We start from the raw sequence: 20738 nt of genomic DNA on the forward strand, positions 1-20738 counted from the left end.
CAGAAGGTTGGTGGTTCAAGCCCCGGTGTAGCCACGATAACATCCGCACAGCTGTTGGGCCCTTGAGCAAGGCCATTAACCCCACACTGCTTCGGGGGGGGGGGGTCTCGTCTAATCAACCGTGTGTCACTTTGGATAAAAGCGTCAGCTGAACAAATAAGTAAAGGTGGAAAAATGAGAGTGAATTCCTGTGAGAGTGAAACGGTAGCCCACTAATAGGCTCTGTAGTCCTGAAGGCTGTAGCACGCAGCCAAAACAGGAACAGAACAGCTGGGGCTTTCACTTGATTGGCCGAGACCAGCCCGATCCCTGAGCGCGTTCCGTACGGCTTACACAAAATCAATTTTACTATATCAAAAGCGAAATGTCTAATTTTCCGTTACAAGGCTGCACGTAATTTGACACAAGCTAGTGTCGCGAGCACAACGGCGGATTCTTGAGCCGCTGTAGCACAGCGCTAACGGACCCGGGGGCTGAACTCGGCTGGTGTTGTACACGTCCACCCACAAACCGTCATAAATCAAATCCGCCAAATAATACGTTTTTCACCCCAGCTGCGCTTGGTACGTTGCATGCGTTGTTACTGTAAGTAAGTATGTGCACTTTGCACCCCAGCTACAGATCCACTGGGCTCCAAATCTCCACAGTGAAACGCTCGGCAGTCTTTATAAATTCGCATTACAGACATTTTTCCATTTGCAGTCTATCTGAATGTGACATGACCGTTACACAAAAACAACGCCGCGCTCTCTCTGATGCGCGCCTAACTAACTGCCAAAACGCGGTGTCACGATGAAACTAAACCCTAAACTCTGCCGCACTTCCAGAAAATCTCGGAATAAGGACACGCAGAAGAAGGAGGCAGATCTCATTGTCATGTTTATATTAAATTCCGCTTGTTGTTAAGCCATCAGTGCCGTGTGGCTGAATCACAGTTTGGGGTTGTTGTTGTTGGTGGAGCGTACGCGCTTAGTGTAAGCCTAGCTCCCCTAACGCACTGGGAAACGGCGCATTTTAGCCATTCTGATCCTTTTTGCAGCCGCAATACTGAATAAAAAAAAAATCGAATGAAGAAATTAATTCTGCTGTTCTGACATGCCAACACCGTTCTGCAGTGATCCTCACACCAGCCCCGCCCTCCCCCAAATGTCTAATGCCCCCCCCCCCTTCCCCTTTCTCTACTGCAGCAGTAGCCAGTGAGATCAACACCCCCCCCCCCCAAATTTACCCCCATCCCCCGCGCTACTCGCCCTTCTGTGCTCCGTCTCCAAAGCTCCGGTTCCTGATTCACAGATCAATACAGAGAAAAGTGGGTCACCTCCCTCCACTCCCCCCCACTCTGCTGAGCCAGCTGGGGACGAGAACATCTCTTACACTTTTACACAAAACCTTTATACGTGGAACTTCCACCTCTGAAGTCCGTTCAACTCCCACCTCAGAAGAGAAAAGAGCAGAAATGAAAGGCTTGGAGAGGGGGGGGGGGGGATTAGAGAGGGGTGGGCGCTGTGTATTCACTCAGACACACACTGGACAAACACTCACACCTGTTCTCAAACTCCCTCTCCGCCACCCCTTGGTCTGTCTCTCCCTCGCTCTCTTTCTCTCTCTCCCTCTCTTCTCCCCTTTCCCCCTTATCCCTTTCTCTTGCCTTCTCCCTCCCCTTCTCTCTCTCTCTCTCTCTCTCTCTCTCTCTATCCCCCCTCTCTCTCTCTCCCCATCTAGCCCCCTCTCTCTCACTCTCTCTCCCCATCTCCCCCCTCTCTCTCACTCTCTCTCTCATCCCCCCCTCTCTTTCTCCATCTCCCCCATCTCTCTCTCTCTCCCCATCCCTCCCATCTCCCCCCCTCTCTCTCTCTCTCCCCCATCTCCCCCCCCCTCTCTCTCTCTTTCTCTCTGTGGGTTGAGCAGCACAGCTCCAGACAGCGTGTGAGAGGACCTGGGAGGAGGACAGTCAGGAGACTGAATAAGAGATTTTACTGTTAAACCACAGGCAGTACGCTCTCTCTCTCGCTCTCTCCCATCTCCCCCTCCCTCCCTCTCTCTCTCTCTCCCTCCATCCAGGGCAGACCCAGGGGGGGGTGGAGTGTGTGCGGGAGGGCAGCAGTAGGCTTGCTGCAGACCAGGAGTCCGGAGGACAACCCGAGCTTTGAGCCAGCCGGAGGGGACAGGGAGCTGGGCTGGAGGACACACAGCGGGGCTGTTGGACAAACAGCGGGGCTGGAGGACAGAGAGCAGGGCTTTCAGCCGGCCGGATGACGCTAAGGGGCTGGACCGGGCTGCACCCCCACTCCCCCCGCGCTGCCTGTTCTCTGCGGGAGCAGATCCTCAGGGAGAGAGAGTCATGAGAGCCGGCAGCCTCTCGCCCGGTGCCGAGGGGACCCAGGGACACACACACACACACACACACACACAGAGACGCACACACACACACACACACCTTGCTGCACATGGATAACGCAGTGTGTGTGTTCTCTGAGAGCAGCGGGACTCTGAAGTGAAGAGGCTGGATTTCTCATCACTTCTCCCTCTTTCCGTCAGTTTGCTTTCAGGTGCCTCCTGCTTCAGCGCGCCCGCGCCTGCCCCCCCGCCCCCCCCAAAAAAAAACTCATTTTCTCTCGGCAATAATATCAGAAGCAAACTTTCTAATCTCTCAGACCACTTTCCCACGATGCGGAGGCGGCAGGTGGATCGTATTCTTTGCGCTTTTTTACGGGCTTTTTCCGGCACGGACTGCAGACGTCTCCGCTGCGGGGTTTAGCACCCACACACACACACACACACACACACACGGGGGGGGGGGGGGGGGGGGGGAGACGCTTTGCGCTTTTCTCCCAGCGACGACTCCCGTCTGATGGATTACAGGGTTTCAGACTCGCGGAGCCGCGGCTAACAGGCGAGCCGCGCGTCCGCTGCCAGGATACGGCCGGGAGGGAGGAGGGGGGGGGGAGCCCCGCTAGCCCGTCTCTTACCGCCGCCGCCTCAGCGCAGGCACACGAGGAGCTCCAGGAAGCACCGCACGCTCCCGCTGCCGGCTGCCATCGACACGCTCAGAGAGCCAGAGATGCGAGTGCCCGGGCGAAGCCGCAGGTCCGTGAGTTTGGCCGGAGGCGCGAACGCCGGGCGGGGGGAGACGCGGCGATCGCGGGACGCTTAAAATAAGCAGAGGGTTCTCGAGAGTTCGCTGTGGATTCTGCTCCGGAGACCAAACCTGCCGTCCGCCCCCGAGGAGGGGGTCACCGTCCCAGGTTTCCTGTTCCCCCCCGAAATGGAGAGTGCCGGGAAAGTCTGCCCGTGAGGGCCGGGGAGACCACCGCCTGACTGTCCGGTCCTCTGGGCCAATCCGTCCGCCCTCCGACCCCCTTCACCACGGCGACCGCCCTCCCACCGTCCCATCCTGCACCTCCTCCGTCAGCATGGTGCCGCCCCCTCCCACCAACAAGCCGCACGTGTGCCTGTCCACCATTTTGATCGTCAGCAGCATGGCGCTCATCGACGCCTACCTGGTGGAGCAGAACCAGGGCCCGCGGAAGATCGGCATCTGCATCATGGTGCTGGTGGGGGACGTGTGCTTCCTCATCGTCCTGCGGTACGTGGCGGTGTGGGTGGGGGCCGAGGTACGCACGGCCAAGCGCGGCTACGCCATGATCCTGTGGTTCCTCTACGTCTTCGTGCTGGAGATCAAGGTCTACTTCGTCTACCAGAACTACAAGGCCGACCGCACCAGCCTGGACGCCGTCGCCCGCAAGGCCCTCACGCTGCTCCTGTCCATCTTCATCCCCGTCCTCTTCGTCGTCCTGGTGGCCATCGACCACATGGAGTACGTGCGCGCCTTCAAGAAGCGCGAGGAGATCCGGAACCGCCTCTTCTGGGTGGTGGTGGACCTGCTGGACGTCCTGGACATCCAGGCCAACCTGTGGGAGCCGCAGAAGAAGGGGCTCCCCCTGTGGGCGGAGGGGCTGATGTTCTTCTACTGCTACATCCTGCTGCTGATCCTGCCCTGCGTGTCGCTGAGCGAGATCAGCATGCAGGGCGTCAACATCGTGCCGCACAAGATGATGCTGTACCCCATCCTCAGCCTGGTCACCATCAACGTCGTCACGCTCTTCATCCGCGGCGGGAACCTGGTCTTCTACAAGGACGTGCGGGTGTCGGGCATCCTGATGGGGAAGAACGTGCTGGCCATAATCCTCAAGGTGTTCAGCTTCGTGCAGTACAAGAGGCAGCTGCACGCCCCGCCCGCTTTCGGCATCGAGCTGCAGAAGAACTCCGCCCCCCACAGCCGACCTTTGCCCCCTCCGACACAGGCGATGCTTCAGGACCAGATCACCCCCCTGCCGGAGGTCACCGCCTGCGGACACACGTGACACCGGCGATTTCTGGCTGGGGTCCCTAAAATCGCCCCCCTCTGGGGGAGCTATGGAAAACGACTGCGCACGGAACGGTACAGAACTCCCGTCTGGGAATACTGGGAATCAGTCAGGACCCACAGTGCAGCTTTCCTTACGGACACAATGAACGGCATATTTTTTTTTAAACACAACAATGGGGAAATATATTTTTTAAACCGTCTGCTGCATTATGACATCAAAAAAAGAAAGAACAAAACAAAATGGATGGTAGCACTTGTGTAGTGTAATTCTCTGATTTTCTATTCTATGTGATTAAAAAGTTATGTTATTGTTACTGCAGTTGGGAAAACAGAGTAAGGCTGTATCATGAGAAATGAAGATCAGGCTCTTTTTTTTTTTTTTAAAGCAAGAGTGTTTCATATGTTAGGCCTACAAGATAAAGTATTGTGTTCATGTCAGACAGCTGTGGTGTTTGTATGTGCTTTGCGTTACTGGGGTCTACTTTCATGTTCACTCTTATTAATGAACAGATCAATTATCAATGTCTTGTGTTCTCATTTTTATTCAGCCACACAGCCCTTCCATTAACAAGACTAAAATTTAAGATCAACCCTGTTCCTGAAGATCTACCATCCTGTAGGTTTTCATTGCAACCCTAATTTGGCACACCTGACTCTAGCTGTTGAATGAGCTGTGCTTTGTTAGGGTTGGAGTGAAAACCTACAGGATGGTAGATCTCCAGTAACAGGGTTGGAAAGCCCTGCTCTAGCTGTTGAATGAGGCGTGCTTTGTTAGGGTTGGAATGAAAACCTACAGGACGGTAGATCTCCAGTAACAGGGTTGGACTCACCCTGGTCTAGCTGTTGAATGAGGTGTGCTTTGTTAGGGTTGGAGTGAAAACCTACAGGACTGTAGGTCTCCAGAAACAGGGTTGGACAGCCGTGCTCTAGCTGTTGACTGAGGTGTGCTTTGTTAGGATTGGAGTGAAAACCTACAGGACGGTAGATCTCCAGGAACAGGGATGGGCAGCCCTGCTCTAGCTGTTGAATGAGGTGTGCTTCGTTAGGGTTGGACTGAAAACCTACAGGACGGTAGATCTGCTTTAGCAGGCTCTTCAGTCCCATTCGTTCGCAGAACGATGGATCACAAAAAGAGTGAAAAGCTCTCCAGGCCAGCTAGGACTTGTGGGTAATCTTTGATTGAGCAGAAGTAATGATGGCTCCCTGCACCGCACCGCACCGCACCGCACACAGCTAACGGAGCGATGCCGTTACTGACCCGATCGCAGCATGTCTCCCGGGGCGTCTCGCAGTGCCACAGCCAAGATTCAATCCCGCAGCCCGCTCCCCCGGAGAGCCAGTCGAGAGACAAAGAAAGGGGTGTTTCGGTGCTGTGAAGCCATTTGTAGCCTGCCGCTTACCGCTAATAGCCAGTCGGCCAACAGCTTGCTGCTGCCGTTTATAGCCGGTACGGCTGGCCGCTAATTCAGTTTATAGCAGTACGGCCTGCTAGGTCTTCTTTCTCTGGACAATAAGCAGCCGTGACAACAGGGCCGGGGCTACAGCAAACTCCTGCTTGGGAGGGTACTCCAAAGAGGTCGTTCTGATTCACACCCAAGAGGTGCTTGAATAATGAATGCAGCTTAAAGGAATTTAAGCTGAATGAAATACAATCACAGCTCGGTGTCCCTCCCAGCAAAAGAGGGAAAGGAGGCATATGCTGGAATGCACTAAAAAACTGGGTTTATGAGGATGAGAGTCTGATGAGGGATTCTACAGTGCTCCAGTTATGAGGACATCGCTTTTGTCCTCATAAGTCAGGGGTGTCCAATCTTATCCAGAAAGGGCCGGTGTGTGTGCAGGTTGTTGTTTTAGCACAGGGCTAAGACAGCTGATTCTACTCATCAAGGTCTTGATTAAAGACCACAATTAGTTCATTAGTATAATCAGGTGTGTTACTGCTGGGCTAAAACAAAAACCTGCACCCACGCCGGCCCTTTTAGGATAAGATTGGACACCACTGTCATAAGTCAAAGTGCCTTCATAATGCTGGTGAAAACTCTCTCACACTCACACACTCACACACACACTCTCACACACTCTCACACACTCTCACACACTCTCACACACTCTCACACACACTCTCACACACACTCACACACACTCACACACACTCACACACACTCACACACACACACACACACACACACACACACTCACATACACACACACTCACACACACACTCACACACACACTCACACACACACTCACACACACACTCACACTCACACACTCACACTCACACTCACACACTCACACACACTCACACACACTCACACACACTCACAACACACTCACACACACTCTCACACACTCTCACACACTCTCACACACTCTCACACACTCTCACACACTCTCACACACACTCTCACACACACTCTCACACACACTCTCACACACACTCTCACACACACTCTCACACACTCACACACTCACTCACACACTCACACACACACACCATTCAGCAATCTGTAAGTTTGCAGGCCTTTCTGAGACCTGGGATCTTTGAGCCATTGTATAAAATGTAAGTGATCATAAGATCATTTAAACTGTGTCCAATGTGGCCGATTAATCCGAGCTGGTGCGGGTCGTAAAACACCGATAAACGTTGGATGGTGGATTAAAATGAAATGATCGATTCAAAAGGTTCCCGGCTGCGCAGTGGAGCAGTAATGGAAACCCCCTAACAAACAGCAGCCAGTAGTCTGTCATTCTCTGAGTGAAACATTCGTTTCAGCGATCAAAAACAGGTTCACCTCAAAAATAAACGTCTTTCCATCCCATTTCTCAACGGTATCATGGCCAAGCACAATTCTACAAGATTATCAAATTATTCACAAGAAACTTAAACCAATAGTTTCATCAATAGGTCTTTCCACCCACCATTTGTTAGTTCTAATAATTCAAATTTAGCAAAAGACAAGAGTTTTAATTTGTCTCCCGGTGGAGCTCATTCATAACAAACACGATATTTTTTTTATATTTTACAGCTCCTTTTAATTAGTGTACTGATCATTTCATAATTATTACAGGATAGATTTTTATTGCGCTGTAATTTTTATAAACCAGTTTTATTTTTCAAACAACATCACTGTTGTTTATTAAGTATTGTGAAAAATTCTACCAGCGGAGAGTTTGAGTTCATACATCTTATTTCTGAGATGAAATTCATAATTGAATTCCTAATGGATTTTAACTTGCTGAATCGTATAAAATTGCCATTATAAAATAAATAGAGCCCAAGCTCATGAACACATAAAACATGGTAGTAAAAAAATCTTTGAGTAAGGATGATATTAAACTCTGTACTAATGGTAATTTATTAAATATCACCTACTTGTGGTTTAGGCATAAGTAAGAGAGTATCTCCAGGGAGATGATTTTTGCATTTGCAACGCTTCATAAAGAGATTATCATGGCAGAATCGAATGCCAGGCCACGGAATGAGAGAACCCTAAGGGAAGCACTTAATAATCCGTCTGTTAATCGCATCACTAAATAATGATTTAGGAGGCCATTTTATACATACACCTCATGGCAATGTCATCCTGCTATATGCAGTTTTATTAATCTTTTTAACTACAGATCATTAGCAGTCTCCCTTGATGGGAGCGGTTTCATTCTCTCTACAAAGGATTTGTATTCCAGACAAGTTGATAGCAGGAACTTTGCAAACTGTTCATTAAAAGCTATAACAATATTTACAAAAACCTCGTAATAAAACATACGACCACCGCGGACACTACACTGGTTAGAGGTGGAGGCTGGTAGTGAGACCAGAGAGCACCATTTGTGATTTGAATGGGGAAATGTTCATGATGCCATCTCTTTCTTGGGTTAAAAAGATTTTCAAACACACCCCCAGAATTAAAACTTTCAAACAAACACAGGCACATTTAATTGAATGTGCATGTGGGATTGATGCACACAGACTCCCTGAATGTCTGAATCACTGCCCACCATGCACACAGACTCTCTGAAGCTCTGAATCACTGCCCACCATGCACAAAGACTCTCTGAATCTCTGAATCACTGAATCACTGCCCACCATGCACACAGACTCTCTGAAGCTCTGAATCACTGCCCACCATGCTCACAGACTCTCTGAAGCTCTGAATCACTGTCCACCATGCACACAGACTCTCTGAAGCTCTGAATCACAGCCCACCATGCTCACAGACTCTCTGAAGCTCTGAATCACAGCCCACCATGCTCACAGACTCTCTGAAGCTCTGAATCACTGCCCACCATGCACACAGACTCTCTGAAGCTCTGAATCACTGAATCACTGCCCACCATGCACACAGACTCTCTGAAGCTCTGAATCACTGAATCACTGCCCACCATGCTCACAGACTCTCTGAAGCTCTGAATCACAGCCCACCATGCACACAGACTCTCTGAAGCTCTGAATCACTGCCCACCATGCACACAGACTCTCTGAATCTCTGAATCTCTGAATCACTGAATCACTGCCCACCATGCACACAGACTCTCTGAAGCTCTGAATCACGGCCCACCATGCACACAGACTCTCTGAAGCTCTGAATCACGGCCCACCATGCACACAGACTCTCTGAAGCTCTGAATCACGGCCCACCATGCACACAGACTCTCTGGCTGGAAGACATGCTTCAGAGGACCAGCGTGTGAAATCGCTGAGTGCGGCAGGTTGAATGGGCTTTTTGTGCTTGGGGGGGGATGTGTACCCTCATATTTCCTGGCTTGGCATCTGGCCCCACTGCACTGGCACCGTTCTCTGCTCCTGAGCAGTAGGACACACTTTAGCTGAGTGAAACTGCAGATTATTTATCACACCTCTCCAATTTTACAGAGCAGCTACGACTGCCAAGCTTTTTTTTTTTTATTCTATGCAAGTCATTATGCAAGAGTCTCCGTTCTATTCTGCCATCAGGTTCAACCGGAGACATGAAAGACTTCTTTTTTGTCTTTTCTTCTCTCTCTACAAAAGAGGGGAACTTGCATGTTCAGCGCTGCCAGTCTGCGAAGCATCTCCTGAGCCAGGTGAACACGGGTGACTGAGGAACGGAGGGCTGCTGAAGCATTCAGGCCGGTTTCGGCGCTTTAATTAATGCAGGTATCCGTCTCATCCTGTGAGGCTGGCACAGGCCTCCAACTGCTTAACGAGGTCTCCCCGGGAAACGCACCTTAACGATGGTCTCCCAGGAAGCACGCCTTTACATACTCAATTTATTCACAATTTATTTGGCGGAAAAGTTTTGCGCAATTAAAACCTGAACCAAACGGGCAGCAGAAATCCAGGATGAGCGGCTGAAATTGTTTTCCTTGAACGCTTAAATACTCCGGAAACTTTCTGCCCTTTAGTTCAGAGGGCTGAAGTATGAAATTAAAATGACAAGACTGACTATGTCAGCACAAAAATCTATTACCAGGAAAAGTGTGAAATAACAGGGTTCACGCACCCAATCTCTAAACTAAATACATAATGTCCTGCACATAGTATTTTTTGTATTTCTACAGGTATACAATTTCATATACAGTAAGTGGAGTTAATTAGTGGTAGTTAAGTGCGTAATTGGGGAGCCGTGTGAAAGTAAAATGTGATCATTTTAATGAGCCTCAGCAGAGAGGTGAGGTGGAACTTTGGGGGGGGGGTTGAGGTATGTGCAGACTCACACACACACACAGGTTTTTAATCTAGCTGATGCCTGGTGTGAATGTAACTGTGTTCTCTGGCCAGAGTGGAAACCACACCTCAAACACACATACCTCGCACACACATACAGGTTTCTACTCCAGCTGATCCCTGGCATTAATGTAACGGTGGCCTTCTGGTCAGCATGGAAATCACACCCCCCCCCTCCCCCCCCCCCCCCACACACACACACACACACACACACACACACACACACACACACACACACACACACACACACACACACACACACACAGGTTTCTACTCTGTCTGCTCCCTGGTGTGAATGTATCTGCGTGTGTGAAATCACACCTCACAGCCCAGGGAAGAGGCGCTGATTTAGTGCGTGCAATTACACACTTACACTGAGGTTAATCCACACGACTCACTGACCTCTGCCAGAGCAATTACATTCACTTTAGGATCCCATAAAATATAAATGATTAAATATAACAGTAAATCACTGATAATGTGTATAACAAGGATCCTGAGTACATTGCAATGATACCGAACGTGCACGTTTTTACAAAAGGTCCAGAACAATCGTAAGACTGAAAGAGCTACATTTATTTAAATGAGCAACCATCAAACCGGCCATCAAAAATGCACTCCTGTGTAATCAGGAAGGGATTTCTGCAGAACCCATATTAATGACCTTGACTGATTCTGTTCAGAAATCTGCCAGCACACTTTGTGTGACAGGCTGTGTGTGAGTTTTACAGCACAGAGAAAAAAGCACTGTGTGTGTGTGTGTGTGTGTGTGTGTGTGTGTGTGTGTGTGTGCACGAGTTTTACAGCACAGAGAAAAGAGCATTGTGTGTGTGTGTGTGTGTGTGTGTGTGAGAGAGAGTTTTACAGCACAAAGAAAAGAGCATTGTGTGTGTGTGTGTGTGTGTGTGTGAGAGAGAGAGTTTTACAGCACAGAGAAAAGAGCACAGGCTGTGTGTGAGTTTTACAGCGCAGTGAGAGGGCTGTTTGTACTGTATGTCCCAGGCTGTAAATATTGATGGGTAGCACCAGAGGAAGCCTCATTACTGCACGGGATAAAGATGAACTGGATTAGTGTGTGTTTGTGTGTGTGTGGGGGTTTATTGGGTAATACAGTACCCCTCTCTGTGTGTATGCATGAGCCCAGCAGGCATTAAAATGACAAAAGGCCTCTTATTTCTGGCTATGGGAGCAGCAGGCCAACAAAGTGCTCACCCTGTTCATTAATATAGAGAAAGGCTGAGAGCAGACTGATATCACATCACATATTTCAGACCGTCCCACGGTGATGACATCACATATTTCAGACTGTACCGCTGTGATGACATCGCATATTTCACTTGCAGTAGCAACTACTGCCAGTTTCCCACAAATCCACACACACACTACTGCAGCTGTATTTCAAAGCACACGTGTATGTGTGTGCATGCATGTTTGTCTGTGTGAGTACATGAGTGTGTGTATGTGTATATTTGTGTGTGTGTGTGTTTTGAGTATGTTTCAGTGTGTGCGTGTGCGTGTGCCTGTGTGCGCACGTGTGTGTGCGCGTGTGTGTGTGCGTGTGTGTGCGCATGTGCATGTGTGGGTGTGTGTGTGTGTGTGTGTGCGAGTGTGTGTGTGCGCGTGCGGGTATGTGCGCGTGTGCGCGTGTGCGTGTGCGTGTGTGTATACATTAGCAGATGATGTATGTGGCAGCATGTCAGTGGCCACAGACTGCAGGTATCCCAGGAGGACTCCGCGTGAGTGGCTGTGTGTGTGTGTGTGTGTGTACTCTTGCTCAGAGTGGCTGCGCTGCGTTAATTAGCTTATGGGCTGGTAACCACTAACCACTAACCCCAACCCTTAACACCAACCACTAACCCCTAACGTTTACCCCTAAAACCAACCCATAACCCATAACCCCTAACCCCTAACACTAACCACTAACCCCAACCCTTAACACCAACCACTAACCCCTAACCTTTACCCCTAAAACCAACCCATAACCCATAACCCCTAACCCCTAACACTAACCACTAACCCCAACCCTTAACACCAACCACTAACCCCTAACCTTTACCCCTAAAACCAACCCCTAACCCCTAACACTAACCACTAACCCCAACCCTTAACACCAACCACTAACCCCTAACCTTTACCCCTATAACCAACCCCTAACCCCTAACCCCTAACCCTTAACACTAACCCCTAACCCCTAACCCTTAACACTAACACGAGTAGTTGGAGGGCGGTGCGGAGAACCCATAACCAGCAGGCTGCAGTTGCAGTTCTGGGGGGCCCTAAACATGAACAACAGGAAAGTGACTACATCTGAATTTACTGTGCGTTTTCACTGGAGAAACATTCCGCTCCGTTTAGCCTGATTGCTTTTTAGGAGCGTGGGGAATAATCTCGCTGTGTTTCCCCCTCCACTTCACTGGGCTCATTTGGGATTTCTCACATTCACTTTCTACTGCCCATTGTGAAGCACTGGGCCACGCTGTGTTTTGAAAAACAGTGATTCTGTACGAAAATCAGATACAAAAATCATACCAAAAAACAAGAAAATCAATCCCAATCCTAACCACGCCAGGAATGACCGTTTATAACTGTCCAACCGATCTGACACTTTCCAGTGGCACAAAGGCACAAAGTCCTTCCCAATTACGCTCATACAGACCTGGGTCAAAAACGTTTCAGACACTTTTCTCACCTCGACTGATCGTGCCTGGAGCAATCGAGTCAACAAAGAGGACCAGAAGGTGTGGTTTTGTCCTTTCAATAGGTTCCAATAATGACAAATGGTAAATGAACAGCACTAAAATAGCACTTTTATCCAAAGTGCTTTATAATAAATGCCACTCATACATACACACACACACACACACACACACACACTAATGGGGAAAGGCTGCCACAGTTTGGGGGTTAGGTGTCTCGCTCAGGGACACTCACTCACACCCAGGGCGGGAGAACGAGCAGAACGACCGTCAGACGACCGCCCTTACCTCCTGAGCTAATGCCGCTAATGAGCTAATGTTGCCCAGACAACACAGCAGACAAGCTCAGTGAAGCACAGAAAAGTACCTGAACACAAAAACAATTATGTATTTGCCCCAGGGTCTGATACCCAAGACAGCCTTATTAAATGCACAGGCTCCTCCAAAGTTACGGTGTTACGGTTTGCAAACTCTACCTAGGTAGCTCTACAGGGGATATAATTCTCCGTAGTTTCACTACAAGAGCAGGAACAGGGACCGCAGGAGAGGCTACATGCTAATAGCGCTGCTGTCAGAACCATCAATCACCACTTGTTTACACATCCCTCTAATCCCGCTAATGTCTCTCACCCAACCCACCTCTCTCACCACATTAAATCAACCGGATCTCTACCCAGGGGCCACGGAGAACTGCAATACCCAGCATCCTCAAAACTGCGGCTAATTTACCAGTGCACTGCAGCATCTTAGAGCACAACATTATCATAATTACTGAAACAATGCTGAAGTAATTTCTTGCTTGATTAATTTGCTACTTAGTGCCATTTTCCATATGAGGGTATAATAATTGGCAGCATATTTTTTATTTAGTAAAATCTGGCCTCGTTGGCTGCTGCTGGAACGTGTGAAATGTGAGCCTTGGGTTTCTGATAATCACATTATTGCATTAGCAAAGTTACATACGGTTTAATCTTCATCTTCACTGATTTTGTGATGGGATCCATCTGTTCTCTGTGCGCACAGCACGCACACACACACACACTCTCACTCTAGCTCTCAAACACGCTCATGCACACACACACACACACACACACACACACTCTCACTCTAGCTCTCAAACACGCTCATGAACACACACACATACACACACTATCTATCTGTCTCTCTCTCTCACTCTTGCTCTCAAACAAGCTCATGCACACACACACACACACACACACACTCTCTCACTCTAGCTCTCAAACACGCTCATGAACACACACACACACACACTATCTATCTGTCTCTCTCTCACTCTCACTCTTGCTCTCAAACAAGCTCACACACACACACACACACACACACACACACACACACACACACACACACACACACACACACACACACACACACACACACACACACACACACACACACACACACACACACACACACACACACACACACACGCTGTCTGTTCCCACCCAGGCAGTGTGCAATGGAGGCCTTCAGCTCATCGATCCCACACAGGTGCCACAGCCCCACACACCTCAAACGCCGCACACTCACATTTAATGGCTTCTGATAGGCTCGTCAATAATGTGACTGTTACTGGGTAAATTGCACAAGGTCTGGAGGCAGGCGGAGTCACAGTCCGGCTGTGTCTGTGCAGAATACAAGATATAGCCACGGTCAGAACCCTAGCGGCAAAAGTACTTGCCAGGGACCTGGAAGGTTGGCTTTTCAAGCCCCGGTGTAGCCACAATAAGATCTGCACAGCTCTTGGGCCCTTGAGCAAGGCCCTTGACCCCACATTGCTCCAGGAGGCATTATCCCCTGCTTAGTCTAATCAACTGTAAGTCGCTTTGGATAAAATCAAAACCCTGGTGCTGATAACCCAACAGCACAGCCAGGCTCTGATAAACCAGCTCGCACCCCACTGACGTATTCATCAGCCTCTTGACTGATTCACTCCTGAGAAGGGTTCTGTAATCTTGGAGCCGTCCTGGACAATGCCCAGCGGACTACAATATAACTCCCAGCAGACAGCCAGAACCACGCTGGAAATAAAATGAAACATTGATATTGCAAGAAAGCATACAATATTTATGCAGCACTATATTCCAACCACGGAAGACAAGATACAGTATAACCCTTTATAGTTTAAAACTAGATTAGAAACTATGACTCCAGAAATAGGGGGGGCTCATAAGGGGGGGGGGGGGGGGGGGGTGATACCTCTATAGAATAAATCAAAGCACTAATAAATCTAATATATCTAGTCTTTGACTGAAATGACACCGGCATTGGGACAAAAGCTGCGTTATGTTGAATGCTACCCTGAGCTCACACTTGTCAGCCGCACGGTGTGGATTATACGCTTTCCTGAGACGGGGTGTGAATAACAAACTGCACACTGAGAAGGAGGAAGCAAACAGGGGCGGGGGGGGGGGGGGGGGTTCAGCAGAAGCTGGGGGGGGGGCTGGCTTTGACCCTCCCCAGGAAACGCACATTTCCTTGGGCTACAGCTACATTAGATCTAGCCCACTATGCACTGGAGCCTGCAGGCTAAAAGCTAAAATAAAGTAATGTACTGCAGATGATAGTCCGTACAGAGGGGAGGGCCACAGGCAGACAGGTGACGGCACCGACAACCACAACAACAGTTTGATTCATGTTCAATACATCCTCAGCTATATTAGACACCGCATTATAGTGGGCAGCCAGTAGCGTAGTGGATAAGATGCATGACTGGGACCTGGAAGGTTGGATCTGTCCAACTGTTGGGCCCTTGAGCAAGGCCCTTAACCCCACATTGCTCCAGGGGGGGGATTGTCCCCTGCTGGGTCTAATCAACTGTAAGTCGCTTTTGATAAAAGCATCAGCTAAATGACAAATTATTACTGAATGAGTATTGTACTTCTGAAATATACCGTTGAAACACATGACAACAAGTGGAAGACATATTTATTCAGTATGACACCGTGAAACCTGACAGGCATTCAGCTTTAGTGAATTAGCAATAATTAGCTGCACAATGGAGCTTAGAGCGAATTATTCAAAAAACAAATTAAGCGTAAACGAGACAGCTGCCACTAATTGGCTGAAAGGATGGCGTAATAAGAATGTGTTTATTAAGCGGCGTTCAACGCGCATATCTTTGTACATAGAATGTATTGCTCATTAAATCCTAACGATGCTAAATAAAGATTGGTATTCAGCGCACCGTGCATGCGAACGCTCTGTGAGGACAGAGGAATGAGGCAGGAGTGAAACCGTCCAAACACAAAAAACAGAGCGGGTTAGAAACAGCGAGAGACGCTGGGACCAGGGCCCACAGAGACTCTGAGAGCGCTTTAATAGACAGCCTTAAAGGAAGGCCCCGCGGCCAAACCGGAGTGTCTGCCAAACGGACGTCTCCGGTCGCAGCAACGTTCGGCTAATTCTCTGTGCGACTGGAGTGCGCCGTTTATGCTTCTGTCTGAGGACGATGACCACCGACTACGTCACCTGACCACAGAGAGCTCGTGAACGTCCTTGGATTTTGACTGTTGCTAGACTACAAACTGGCATTATCCCTGTGAAGAATACGCATACAATGACTCATAATGTTCAGTCAAGAACTTTCTAATCACATACCTATTTCTGACATCACAACTTTAAAAGGGTTAAAGCACAGGAAAATAATATTACACTGTCTCACATTTTTATAATGCAAGCCAGTTTTCTGGTTGTCCTTCGAACCGAGATAAATCACTGCACTTTACAGATATTTAACCTCAGTGATGAGGTAATTTCATTCAGCGACTATATCAAGCACATCTGACACCTTTTATACGCAACACTTGGCTGTAATGTTGTCGAGTCATTTCTGATACGTGCAGACTGTAATGGAGATGTCATATTGTGTATATATTGCGTCATATTGGCGCTGATGTATCGGCAGACCTTCTGTTGTACTCTTTGGCTGGGAGAGGTGAGAGGAAGACGTCAGGGTCAGCTGATCGATACACAGCAGGTTCATTACAGCATATTACATGATTGGCATTTGGCAGACGCTCTTATCCAGGGCGACAACAAACAAAGTGCAAAGTGCAAACCCCATAACCAGCGACTGAAAGGGCGCTGAAAGGCCTGAGAGGGAAGTACAGTTTCAAGTGCTCAGAGTGCAACAAAGATTTTTGCCAGGAACAGAACAGTCTGTCGAACACGTCTCCATCGACATCCTGACCTACGGGAGAGGGGGAGAGTGATGCGTGATCAGACGCCGCACGGGTACGTAAATGCTAACAATTATCTCACTTTCGCGTCGGTGCCCCGAAGCACACCGCCGGCTGTCCCGTGAACACAGAACGTCCCCGTCCTGCACGCCGCAAGAGACCATCTGGGCGAACACATCTTTCCAAAGGGACGTATTTATTAACTACGCCAGCCAATAAATCTGCGGAAGCTAAGCCAAATGTATAAGCAATAAATTAATAAGCGCTATTTCCATGACTGTGCCTGTAACTCTGCAGTCAGGCCCTGCGCTAAAGGGGTAGAGCGGGCGGGATTATCAGTGCATTGGGCCCCGCAGCCAAACTGGAGCGAGTGCCAAGCTGCGTCTCTCTCTCGCTCTCCCTCTCTCTCTCTCTCTCTCCACTTCCTGTAAACACACACAGCACGTCCACACCTCTCAACACACATTAAACCCGCTTCCACATCCAACCCTGTTTACACAGAGGTTTTCCTTCCTTTGCTGCCCATCACACTGGCTACACTACATTACACTACACTACATTACATGTACATTACATTACATTACATTATTACATTATTGGCATTTGGCAGACGCTCTTATCCAGAGCGGCGTACCCGGTGAGGCGGGGAGGCGAGCCCCGAGCAGTCGTCTCATTGGCTCAGGCAGTAAGAGCAGTCGTCTCATTGGCTCAGGCAGTAAGAGCAGTCGTCTCATTGGCTCAGGCAGTAAGAGCAGTCATCTCATTGGCTCAGGCAGTAAGAGCAGTCGTCTCATTGGCTCAGGCAGTAAGAGCAGTCGTCTCATTGGCTCAGGCAGTAAGAGCAGTCGTCTCATTGGCTCAGGCAGTAAGAGCAGTCGTCTCATTGGCTCAGGCAGTAAGAGCGGTCGCCTCATTGGCTCAGGCAGTAAGAGCGGTCGTCTCATTGGCTCAGGCAGTAAGAGCAGTCGTCTGGCAGTCGGAGGGTTGCCGGTTTGATCCCCCGCCCGGGCTGTGTCGAAGTGCCCCTGAGCAAGATACCTAACCCCCAAATGCTCCTTGCATGGCAGCCAATCGCCGTCGGTGTGTGAGTGTGTGTATGAATGGGTGAATGAGAAGCATGAATTGTACAGCACTTCGGATAAAGGCGCTATATAAATGCCAAACTTTTACCATTTACATACAGTTGATTAGACTAAGCAGGAGACAATCCACCCCTGGAGCAATGCAGGGTTAAGGGCCTTGCTCAAGGGCCCAACGACTGTGCAGATCTTATTGTGGCTACACCGGGATTCGAGCCCCCAATCTTGCCTGTCTCAGTCATTTACCTTAACCACTACGCTACAGGCCACCCCATTGGCATTCAAACGATTCAAAGGATTTATACTTTCCTAGCCCTCAGAGCCTAAATTCTGCAGTATGATGCTGATAATTCTCCTGTAGTCCGTAGGTGTGAAAAGAATGCAGATATAGATATAGATGCATTTTTCTATAAAGGAATCACCGTTACTAACAGGCTGTGCCTGTGGGGAAAAAGATCTCTGTTGTTGCAGTGTAATTGCCCCACGGCGGAAGACGAATGGCTATTAGAAGCACTCCGCCGTCAAAGTAACCTCCATTTTGTACAGTAGCTTATTATTTTTCCCCCCCTCTTTAACGTAATACATTATCTTGTGAGAACATACTTCATGGGATTTGGGTGCTCCAGACACACATTACGGATACTAAATAAGCTGTAAATTGGGTAAATCGCTCTGTGCGTTGCTTGTTAGAGGTAACATCCAGGTCATATCAGGATCAGCCCGAGGCTCAGATTTTAGCCAATGTTATGATGAAACATACCTGTACCAGCCAATGCTAAGATGCTATGAATTTAGCCACAATGTCAAGCTCAAGATTAGCCATAGTCATTTGAGCTTCCTTTATTGTCATCTTTTATTATTTTTCATGTGTTATTATTTTTTATTTTTTTTATCAGCTGCACTCACAAGCAGACCCAGACACTCGGCATCTCTCTGGATTCATACGCTCTGTGTGATAATAAAGCCAGCTGAAATATTTCTTCATAAAAAACTTTCTCAAAAAAAAAAAAGTTTTCGTGCCCATTTCCTTCTTCTATGAAGGTGAAAACTTGGTTGCAGTCTGCCAATAAGGGCAGAGAAACATCAGTTACTGATATCTCCCCTGACTTCAACATTGCCCAATAAGGGTAGAGAAATATTAGCTACTGATATCAGCATTGGACCATACGGGCAGAGATATATGGGTTAGCGATATCAGCATTGATCAATAAGAGTAAAGAAACGTTGGTTGCTGATAGCGCCCCAGGTTTCCCCACACTGCTGTGTGGAGTGGTTAACTCAGCCTGCGATTAAAAGCCTTCAGAGGGCAGAGTCACGCAGTGTCAGTAATGGCGTTGTTTTATCTCCTGACATCGCTCCCCAGGAAACGCTCTCCCGTCTGTGCGAGAGCTGAGCTGTCAGGAGGGAGGGGTAATAATGATATACGCAATAATGATATGATATAATAAAGCACACACAATCTCCCGGCGGGAGTGGAATAAGGACAGGCGGAGGCACTCGACGGCTCTGGAAAAAGACAGACTGCAGTGCTTCTGCCACGCCCGCATGTTCAAACACAATCTCAGCACTGTCACGCAGGGCGTGTGAAGACAACGCTCTGTCAAAACTTTTCAGCTAAAGTGGCAAATAACTGTGTGACTTAAGTGTGGTGTTACACAGCACGCCGGATACAAGTCGCGAATCTGCAGATATCGGTTTCTAGAATATGCTGTTCACAGGAGAAACAGGACATCCCTGCCCCCCCCCCCTCCCATCCCTGCCCCCCCCCCCCTGCACTGCACTCACTGGCCTGTGTAAATTGTAAAATTGAACGTCTTCGACCCGCAATACATAATTATGCGCAATATCACATCTTCTCAGTTTAAGATCGCACTGTAGGCTCTATAAATTCAGAGTGTGATTAAATTTGAGCGGCAATAAAGTGCTCTTATGTGCCGTAAAAAGGGCCGGGATGAGGATGATTACAGGTGGGGTGATATTTGAGTCTCTGACTTTCGGCGTCATGCATGCATAAAGAAAAAAATTCAATAATCAAAAATTCAATAAATTATTAACCCGCCCAAACCCTCCTTAGATTTACTTGAGCAGATTTATTCCGGAGCGTTGCACACCTGCATTATTAATGTCAGGTACTGGTTATGACAGGTTTCAGGGACAAACAGGACAGCACGCGATGCTTCAGCTCCCGGTCGTACACCTGGAAACTGCACAAGCTGTTTTTCTCATAACCGACAGAATTTATTTTATTTTTTTCCCCCCGTTCTGTCCTAGATAACTCTAAAGGGTGCTTCAGTTCGAATGCGAATGCACAAAGCATTTCAGTTCTACGCCAAGTTACTGTACAAAGCTTTCAGTTTGTGTCCAAAAAAAAACGGTGCTGTTTTTAGTATTAGACTGATGTAAATGTAACACACTGCATTATACTTAATCATTCACTCTTGTAAGTTGTCTGTACTATAAACTGAGGGAAATGACAGGCACACATGGGATGCCCAGGCAAAGCAGAGAGTACTAAAATTCAGCTCAAAATTAAATCCTGTTCCCTCATTCAATTCCTCTGATTTCTTTAGAAGGTGCATCAGTGGGAGGAAATGCCTTTGTGCAGACAGACAGACAGTTGAGTGGGCTGTCCAGGTAGTCTGTGATCCAAAGATTCAATTTCACTTTCATTATTAACATCCGAGAGT

At 48.5% G+C, this 20738-nt stretch overlaps 1 protein-coding gene across 1 annotated transcript; it reads left to right on the forward strand.

Moving 5' to 3' along the window:
- Positions 1 to 3063: 3063 nt before the first annotated feature.
- On the forward strand, positions 3064 to 4891 carry LOC133118562 (transmembrane protein 121-like). Its single transcript, XM_061228662.1, has one exon. It carries the CDS (start codon positions 3414 to 3416, stop codon positions 4362 to 4364), a length of 951 nt encoding a protein of 316 aa, XP_061084646.1. The 5' UTR covers positions 3064 to 3413; the 3' UTR covers positions 4365 to 4891.
- Positions 4892 to 20738: the final 15847 nt, after the last annotated feature.

This window comes from Conger conger, chromosome 18 (assembly GCF_963514075.1).
Source record: "Conger conger chromosome 18, fConCon1.1, whole genome shotgun sequence".
Taxonomy (NCBI): domain Eukaryota; kingdom Metazoa; phylum Chordata; class Actinopteri; order Anguilliformes; family Congridae; genus Conger; species Conger conger.

Bases quoted from the DNA above. Each gene is read 5' to 3' on its own strand.
- LOC133118562 (XM_061228662.1), top strand. From the start codon at position 3,414: ATGGTGCCGCCCCCTCCCACCAACAAGCCGCACGTGTGCCTGTCCACC.